The sequence below is a fragment of the Argentina anserina genome, chromosome 2 (assembly GCF_933775445.1).
Source record: "Argentina anserina chromosome 2, drPotAnse1.1, whole genome shotgun sequence".
NCBI classification, from domain to species: Eukaryota; Viridiplantae; Streptophyta; class Magnoliopsida; order Rosales; family Rosaceae; genus Argentina; species Argentina anserina.
Genome location: NC_065873.1, coordinates 7,747,553 through 7,757,424, shown reverse-complemented (window position 1 = coordinate 7,757,424; position 9,872 = coordinate 7,747,553). Strand labels below are relative to the sequence as shown.

At 46.5% G+C, this 9,872-nt stretch overlaps 2 protein-coding genes across 2 annotated transcripts; both read right to left on the bottom strand.

The window, feature by feature from the left end:
- Positions 1-6,540: 6,540 nt before the first annotated feature.
- LOC126783910 (uncharacterized) lies at positions 6,541-7,236 on the bottom strand. The gene is made up of 2 exons (XM_050509445.1): positions 6,902-7,236; positions 6,541-6,850 (listed from the first exon to the last, which is right to left on the bottom strand). Exons 1-2 carry the CDS (start codon positions 7,234-7,236, stop codon positions 6,541-6,543), a joined length of 645 nt encoding a protein of 214 aa, XP_050365402.1.
- Positions 7,237-7,280: 44 nt separating this feature from the next.
- On the bottom strand, positions 7,281-9,567 carry LOC126783909 (uncharacterized). Its single transcript, XM_050509443.1, has 4 exons — positions 9,252-9,567; positions 8,932-9,174; positions 8,452-8,694; positions 7,281-8,227 (listed from the first exon to the last, which is right to left on the bottom strand). Exons 1-4 carry the CDS (start codon positions 9,565-9,567, stop codon positions 7,281-7,283), a joined length of 1,749 nt encoding a protein of 582 aa, XP_050365400.1.
- Between the last annotated feature and the right edge of the window lie 305 nt (positions 9,568-9,872).

Here is a 9,872-nt window from a genome sequence, read left to right as displayed (position 1 = left end):
CCTCTCCGCAGCCAGCTCTTGGGCGAGGGACTCCGCCACCTCCCGACGGGCAACCTCTTGCCGAAGGTCCTTCTGGAGGTTCGCTGCATTTTCTAACTTGGCCTTCGCGTTTACCAAGTCATTCTCCAGCAGCAACACCCTTGTCGCGTAGGTGCCGTCCCGTTCCACCACTTCGGCGAGGTGGCGATGCGCCTCCAGAGCATCCCGCTCCACATCAAGCAGGTTGAACATCATTTTTGCCGCCCTTGTGGTTGCTAGACCGAGTGGACTCTGCAGGTCCAGCCCAGACCCTTCAGGCCGTCTCAAACCCCCGAGCCCGGCGTGCTGGCTAAGTAAAACCAACTTCTCCAGTTCCGGAACTCCTAGCTGGTTCAAAGGACTGCGGTCCAACGCAGACAGATCCTCGAGTACCCGAGATTCTGTGAATGTGAGGGGCGCCAGCTGCGTAGTCCTCTGTCTTTTAGGCGGCGGAGCTTCCAATGTCACATCCTCCACATCTTCGGGAGCAGCAGAGGACTTGCTTTTGCTCGAAGATACGCCCGCCTTTTGCTTCTTCTTCCTTCCGGTTTCTTGGGACACCACCGGACCAGCCAAATGCGGATCGGCATCGATACGGCCCACTCCTTCCGCATCACTGCGGCGCGGCAACCCGTACTCGTTTGGCAGACTCGCATGCGAGGGAATTGGCAGATCCACAACCGCGGTGGAATCCTCGACCCGCTGCGCCGAAGCATTCACCTTCTTTGTCGACGCCGCCACCTTCTAAGACATGACGCGTCGCAACATCGTGACCGCTAGTCCTTCAGTATCCGGCGTGACGTCGGGATCTTCCTGCTGCAGAAATTTGGCGTAACAGATGCGCTCCGATTTTTCAAAATTCCTGTTGACCGAGAGCGTCGTAGCTGCACATATAACATCAGATTAGCACATCATAAACAGAGTAGAAGATTGAAGAGCGTAGCACTTCTACTTACGATGGCGAAGGAGTAGTCCTTACTCGAACAGGAGATACGGGTTCGTTAACACCTTCAAATCATGGATTAGATCTTCACCTTGGCACCTCCAAAGGTATGTCACGCGATTTACTCGATCAACCTCTCTTTCGGACAACACCAACCTTCTTCCAGCTACACAAAAAAAGAAGGGGTAACGTTAGCAAACAATCATTCCGTAGCAACAAATTTAGTAAAGCATCGAAACCTACAGTTAATGGCCTGAAATCGCGAGGGAATACGCTTCTCTGGGCAATACTCTACCCCGTTAATGCGCCCATATTCCCACCCCTTCTCTACCACGAAACTGTTTTTCCTCCAGTTCGCCTCCGAGGTGGGCCAGTTCTCTAAGACCTGATACTCACTGCGCTCATCCCGCCTCACGAATCACGCGGTCCCTCCATTTCCATTACGTTGGTTGTAATCCACCTTGAAGAAATGGAGCACTTCCGCCGCAGTAGGAGCTGAACACCCCGAGAGGTGGAACAGTGAGCAGAGACCGAGAAGGACTCGCCACATGTTATAACTGACTTGGCCAAAAGCCAAGCCAAATTCCGCCACAAGACACTGGAGGCGGGGGTCTAACGGCAGCTCCACCCCAAGCCGTAGTACGGAGGGACTTACTAGTGCATACCCATTTGGCAACATTAAACCGAATTCATCGCGCCGAATCGCACGGGCGACGATCGTAACAGGTAACTTAAATTCCTCCACATAACCATGCACTGCGGCGGAGTCGACTCCATGTGGTTCTTCCACCTCTGACCTCTGCACCCCGCCATCTAACCAACGCCTTACAGGCGCTGGGCTCAGTGTTGGGCCTGAAGTGCTAGTCCCCGTGGCACTTATGATACGCTCAGACACCCCTTCACTTTCTCCAATCTCTTCATGCTGCGACTCCATGGTACTTGACGACTCACTTGTGTCCCAGTTCGCCAATACTCTAGCAAAGACAGTAGAACGATCTTCGCGGCGCAGGTCGTTTACACCACTACGCTGTACCAAGTCCAAGTAGTCGGCCTCCAATTCACTTGTCCGTGACCAAGAGGATGACGACGCGGACCAACTTCCTTCTGCATACGCGGAATCGCTGTCAGTTATTATAGTTATCCTAGGCATTACGCCGCAGCAAGCTACACCGAAGTCAAAGGCGAACAACCTAAAACTAGAAGTCAGAAAGTCAGTCAGATCTATCCTACGAACCTCACAAGAACGAGTTTGAAGAACACGAAGAACACGAAGAACATGAAGAACACCAAACCCAGTTAACGGCGAAAACCCATTCGCACCGCCCATACAAACACCCCACTTTGCCGAAAAACACCTATCCAAAGATCAAATAGACCCAAAACCCACAAATCAGCCGGAAAAACCCAAAACCCAAAGCCACGGATTTGCCCTATAAACACAAATCAACCAACAAACAACAAGCCATAAGCCGTATAAAGAAGATTCAGATCAGAAAACATACCTCAAAAAGCCGATTCACACAAAAATCCCGATGAGTTCACGCTTGGAAGAAAAGGGAGCAGACGAGAGCAAAAGAGAGGGAATGAGAGAATTTGGATTTCGAAAACTTGGATCTGTCGATAATGACAGCCATTCTATCCCTTTCACTCTTTTATAGTGAACCCCATCTCACATCCAGCCCGTTGATTCCTCAAAAGCAATTCTTAGCCGTCAGATTCAGAAAACCGTTACTCGCATCCTAGCCGTCGACCCAAGAGACATCGCTCCAGATCTGGCCACGTGGCCTGAGTTACCGAGGCAACGTTTCGGTTACACACGCCTTAATTACATGTAATAACTGTCTTCTCGGATAACGTCACCCCACGAATTTGAAACGTTCAAGAAACATCCGCCCAATGCATGTATGACACGTGCTACCCAAAGCGCGAATGGCGCTGCTCTTAACCTACAAGCACTACGCTCAAAGGTAGCGATAAAAAACGTCCTACGCATAAACACTTACTACGCCATTACAGACGCACTACGCTCAAAGGTAGCGATAAAAGACGTCCTACGCGTAAGCACTTACTACGCCATGACGGACGCACTACGCTCAAAGGTAGCGATAAGACGTCCTACGCGTAAGAACTTACTACGCCATGACGGACGCATTACGCTCAAAGATAGCGATAAAAGACGTCCTACGCGTAAGAACTTACTACGCCATGACGGACGCACTACGCTCAAAGGTAGCGATAAAAGACGTCATACGCGTAAGAACTTACTACGCCATGACGGACGCACTACGCTCAAAGGTAACGATAAAAGACGTCCTACGCGTAAGAACTTACTACGCCATGACGGACGCACTACGCTCAAAGATAGCGATAAAAGATGTCCTACGCGTAAGAACTTACTACGCCATGACGGACGCACTACGCTCAAAAACAGCGATAAAAGACGTCACACGCGTAAGAATCCACTACGCTATGACGGACGCACTACAAAGAAAGCGATCAAACGTACTCTGCAACACAACTCGGCATTCCTTAACCAGGGAGTGGGGGGACTACGAGAGGGTCCGCAAGACCCATTGCTGATTATGGCAAAACGCTCAAATATTAACTCCCCATTCAAGAAATCACCTCCTTAGACTGGGAACTTGGGGGGACTTGTTGGCATAGGCTTATGCCCGCCATAATCAGCACAACTATCAGCGCATTAAGGCTAATGTATAACAGTCTTACAATACTAAATAGCAAGTCAGTCGTACTAGCTACGCAATGGGCCTCTCCGCGGCCCAAACTGACTACGGACGCGCCCTCACGCGCATCTCAAAGAAGGCTCCAGAGAACACCTTAATCGGACGTCGTCCCACATCGAATGATAGGTAAACGATCTACCTCAACTCAACAATAAAAGGTCAAACTCTTGACCTCATAAAGTAAGTACACTGAACTCCCTACTGTAACTCTGCATAAATTATCACCGCTCTAACTTAGGCGTCGGAGAGTTGAAGACCACGTCGCCGTGGTCTCTACTTTGACGACGTGCGCTACTTGTGACAGGAAGGAGACAAGGAATACGGCGTATCACATCCACAAGGAGTACGGCATATTAAATTGAGTGTAATCACAACATTAACACTGATGATGAGGATTTGCTGCGGACATCAGTCCCAAATGCCGCAAAAATTGTTCACTCTAGGGTAAAGTCCTAGCTTTTCTTAGAACCCTCACAGTTCTATTCCAAAACTGATTAAAAACCACTAACTGGTTCATGTTGCAGGTTTTTAAGGACATGCTGGTGCTTCCTTCTCCCAAGGTCGTAAGCAAGGGAGAATAATTCAATCTGACAATGAAGAGGACGATCCTGATGCTATAGACTTCAACCCTGTAAGTCTTTATCCATATTTGATTAACAACACTAAAGATTGTTGCAACCTTCGCCACTAACTAACGCCTGTGAACATCAATTGATTCAGAGGAGAAGAATAACTGCCTCAAACACCTCTACCCCGCTCGTGACTGATGCAATACCACATTCATCAACTGACCAGGTTAACCCTGAGTCAGTAACTAGGAACAGCAACCCAGAGACAGCAATTGAGGCAAGAAGAACACATTATGTGTTCCAATTGACTATCCACTCATGAACCACTTTGATTGATTCTTATTTAATTTGCAGGTTCGTGAGAATCCAACTTCACCACCTCTATCCAACACTCAAGCTGCTGCAACCACGAGGAAAAACGTTTATGTAAGTAATTAAACACATTGTTGCCCCCCAAGCAACACTTTGTTATTTGCCAGGATGTAGTTCCTTTATCTTATATTGTCTGTCTGTGAATCAATGATGTACTACGTTGTCTTTAACACATGCTCACGCTAAAGCTCAGTCACCCACCATGGGAGCCGCGACTGTTATTCAACAGGCTATGATCATGTATGGGGAACCAATTCCAGCTACTCCCCTCAACACGGTGGTAAGCAATTGGAGCTTGGAGCTACAAACGTTAATCAACCCAACAACAGTACTTTCCCACCCCTCTTCAACTCAGAATCTGGAAAATGAGGTAGAAGATGAAGAAGATGTAACCAGCTCTCACCGAGAAGGTGAAGATGTGGAGCATTCCCTCGCGAACGTGGACTCAGCGAGTAAAAACGCTGCACCAAACCCCCTTCCAGGAAACAATGTTCCCTCCTCTCCAACTGATGGGGTAAAACACTTAACCACCTCTTTGTTTATATGTTTCTTTTCCCTTTGTGAACACTTAACTGTCTTATTAACTGTTCTTTACCCTCTGCAGGTTGTAGCAATCGCGAACGCTTCCAACTCGCAAATTATGCTGACTGTTGAAGCCTCTGGATCGACACCAGTTGTTGATCCAGCAGAGAATCGCTCTAGTCCATCTCTGGAAGATCTTCTAGATGATATGCTGGGTCCTGTCATTACCTTAACACCCCTCGAGTCTCCAGAACTTGTCCAGGCCCGGACAAAACTTGCGGAGATATCCGCTAAGGATCTAGTTGATCCACCGCGCCTGGCTAAGGTCCAAGATGCCATTTGCTACCTCAAGCTACATTCACTTGATCCCAGCCTAGTAACGAAGGCAGAGCAGGCATTGAGAACCATTCTATGTTATTTGGCAGAATGTCAAGCGTTGAATGACCAATCTCAGAGTTTGTCGCAAACTCTGTAACAACTTGTGAGAGTCTTATTTTACCCTCAAATGTGAGGTGTGAGTCTTATTCCACCCTCACATCCTCCTTCTTTGTAGTTCAGCACTAGGGATCTGCCTTGCATTAAGAGATGCTCCTGGTGAAGGATTACAAGTGAGAGAGGAAATGGCAGCCCTTCCTGCGCCCCGTTCATCATTCTTTAATCACTGGGCATCAGGAAGCAGGCAACCAAATTTAGGACCAGAGCCCATTGCTGCTTCATGCTCGTCTCGTACCTCTTTTGATACGCGATGCGAGCTGTTGCATCTCCTATGTGTAATATCCCCCAATCTCCCTTGCCCACAAGAGTGCGGGGAGAAGTGTACAAATCAAGGCTCTGGATCCCTCATGCTACCACCAGTCTTCCAATTAGAACCTATATTTGGCACCAAGCTAGTTCCAATTGGCCTTCAAGTGGTGCAGCTTAATCTCGAGTTTCTCGTGGTGGTGGGATGAACAGGAGAAACCACGAAGACCTTTCCACCTAGCATAGATGGTATTAGAGCTTGTTAAGGCTCATATGTAATAGTATAGGTCTTGTGTAAAGTTTCTGGCCACAAAGCCATATGAATAAAACACAACTTGTTTCACAAAACACTTGTATTGTTTCATTGCTACGTAACAAAAGTTACAACCAATTCTGGACCACAAGTATTGGTCCAATGTGTTTACAAAAAATGTCGGAGCATGATTAAGAAACTCATAAAGTTTCAGAAACTCGATAGTTTCAAAAAAAATTTTGGGCTCGCGACCAGCAGTAACGCTCGCGATCCTCAGTAATGATCGCGACCATCAAGTACTGATTATCCATGGTATTGCCCCCCTGTTTACTTGGTTGAAAGGATGGAAACCAAGGAAACACTAAGTCAAAACACCAGTTACACTGCCTGCACCGCTGCCGATGGATCTTCATACTCCCAAACACTAGGAAAGTACTTCTTAAGATGGCGACCATTCATAAGATTTATGCGAACATTCCCATCAGTATCGCGAAGGTAATAAGCTCCTTTACCCATTACTCGATCAATCACAAAAGGACCTTCCCTTTTAGCAGACCATTTACCACGACCATCAACTCGCTCACCGTAAGGCAAACAAGCTTTCCAAACTAAGTCCCCAACTCCAAAGCTGCGTCCTCTAGTGCGTTTGTCATATAGCCATGCTATCTTCTTCTTTTCTGCAATAAGGCTGTCGAGAGCTTCTATCCGTCAAGAATCCAAGTCCTCATTTTCTTGATACATAGCTTGGACATAGTCCTCGCCAATCAACTGGTGCTGCTCGCGAACCCTCAGCGACTGAACATTAATCTCAATAGGAAGTATTGCATCATGTTTATACATCAAGGCATAAGGTGTAGTACCAGTTGGAGTTCGTTTGGAAGTTCTATAAGCCAATAACGTGTGATCCAACTCTGTATGCCAAGATCGCGGATTTACATCCAACATTCGTTTGAGTATAGACATAATGAACTGGTTGCTAGCTTCTGCCTGGCCATTCGATTGAGCATAATAAGGACTAGAATGCAGAAACTTGATTCCATAATCAGCTAAGAACTTCTGAGTCTTTTCAGCCATGAAACCTGCCCCCTGTCTGCTACCAAACACTCTGGGATACCATATCAGGTGATAATATATTTGAAGATAAAGTCAGTGATCACCTCTGAAGATGTTGTCTTGACTGGTATAGCCTCTACCCATTTAGTGAAGAAATCTGTAGCAAGTAGAATGTGCTTGTGCTGTACGGAAGAATTTGGATGAATCTCCTCAATGAAGTCTAAAGCCCAGCCGCGACCTGGCCAAGGTTTAATTATTGGTTGCAGAGGAACGTCTGGCACATGCTGGACTGGCCCATGCATTTGACATTTGATGCAACCCTGTGCAAAGCTGATACAGTCCTTGAGCATGGTAGGCCAATAGAAACCATATCGTCGAATTAGCCATCTCATCTTAGGACCAGCTTGGTGCGAACCACAATAGCCACAATGAACCTCTCGTAAGCACCTCTTAGCCTCAGCTCCATAGATGCATCTCAGGTACAAGCCGTCTTCTGCCCTACGCAATAGTTCACCGCCTCGAAGGACGTAGTTAGTAGCAAAATATATAACCCTCTTGGCCACCGGTGCAGAAGGATCAGTGAGGTACTGGATAATCGATTGTCGCCAATCTACATCAATAGCGTCAATAACAGCGACCAACCAGTCATCTTTAACTTCTTTCCTTGCCATAAAGGAAGGCAATGTGAGTCTCTGAACCTTCAAAATCCTTTCGCGAACGCCATCCGCCAAGCGGATACCAGTAGCCAACTGTGCTAATTCATTGGCAGCAAAGTTTCGTTCTCTAGGAATATAATCAAGCACCACGTCTGTAAATTGGTCTAACAACTCCGATGCTCGCTCCCAAAAAGGGAGTAATGTAAAATTGTTGCACTTGTAGACACCTTTGAGCTGGTTAATGACTAGGAGTGAATCACCTAATACTTCCACCTCTGTTACTTCCAGATCAAGCAAAAGTTCCAGGCCAATGATGATTGCTTCATATTCTGCTTGATTGTTAGTGCACTTCCATTCTAGTTGAAAGGAATAACAATGTCTTGTTCCAGAAGGGTTAACCAATGCAACACCGGCTCCAGATAAATGATCAGTGCTGCTACCGTCAAAATACAAAACCCAAGACTAAGTGTGGACAATGGAAACAACCAAGTTCTGGTCTTCGATATCCTCAATAATAGGATGATGCAACAAAAAGGTGTATATTGTAAAAAAAACTCTGATAACGCCAAGATCCACTTACCAATCCGACCCCTAAGCATAGGTCTGGTAAGCATATACTTCACTAAATCAATTTGTGCCACCACCACCGTGGTAAAGGACAACATGTAATGGCGGAGCTTAGTACCAGCAAAGTACAAAGCTAAACACAACCTCTCAATTGACGAGTATCTAGTTTCGGCCTCTAATAAGGTCCGGCTCAAGTAGTAAACTGCATGTTCAATCTTCTTACCCCCTTCTCCATCACCATCTTGTGCTAAGAGTCCTGCTATTAAGTAAGAGGAAGCTGAGATGTATAGCTTTAACGGTATTCCAGGCTGTGGAGGACTAAGAACAGGTGGATGAGTAAGGTACTCCTTGATTTTATCAAAAGCTGCCTATTGCGCACGTCCCCACTGAAATTCTTGATCCGCTTTAAGCTTTAGCAAAGGAGAAAAAACTGAAGTTTTGCCAGCTGAGTTGGAAATAAAGCGTCGAAGGAAGTCTATTTTCCCAAGCAAACTCTGAAGTTCCTTCTTGTTCCTAGGTGCCGGAGCATCTAGAACCGCTTTTGCCTTGTCCTCCGTGACTTCAATACCTCTTTCATGCACTATGAAACCCAAGAAGTCTCCTGCTCGAACCCCAAAAATGCATTTAGCTGGGTTCATCCTGAGCTTGTGCTTCCTCATTCTGGTGAACACTGTCCTTAAATTCTCGATGTGATCTTCTTTCTTCTTAGACTTGACCACCACATCATCGATATACACTTCAAGAATGCCCCCAGTATGTCATGGAAAATTAGGTTCATTACTCACTGGTACGTAGTCCCTGCATTTGTCAGACCAAATGACATATTGTTATACTCAAACACTCTAGTGAACCCTAGACATCTAAACGCTGTTTTGTGTTTGTCCGATTCAGAAACAGGAATCTGGTGATAACCAGCTGTGCCATCCATAAAGGATAGTAGCTCGTGTCCTGCAACTGCATCTACCAACATATCTGCCACAGGCATGGGATAGACATCTTTCGGTGTTGCAGCATTAAGATTCATGTAGTCTACACAAACGCGAATTTTGCCATTCTTCTTCCACACTGGTACTATGTTCGACAACCACTGAGAATATTTAGCTGGTCGGATAATACCGGCTTGAAACATGTTTTAAACCTCTTTCTTGACTGCTGTTGCTATGTCTGCACTCATTCGCCGTGGAGTTTGTTGTACAGGCTTGTACCCTTCCATTATGGGCAAGCGATGGCAAACCAAATCTGGAGACAAGCCCGGCATGTACTCAAACTTCTCAGCAAAACAATCGCGGAACTCTTGTAACAACTCTATCAAACGTTATCTCAGTTCCTCATCCAAGTGTTTACTTATTCCAACCTCCATGGGCTCTTCTGTAGTCCCAAGATTAATCTTTTCCACTGGATCTTTCACTTTAGGTGGAGTGTCATCCAAAGCTG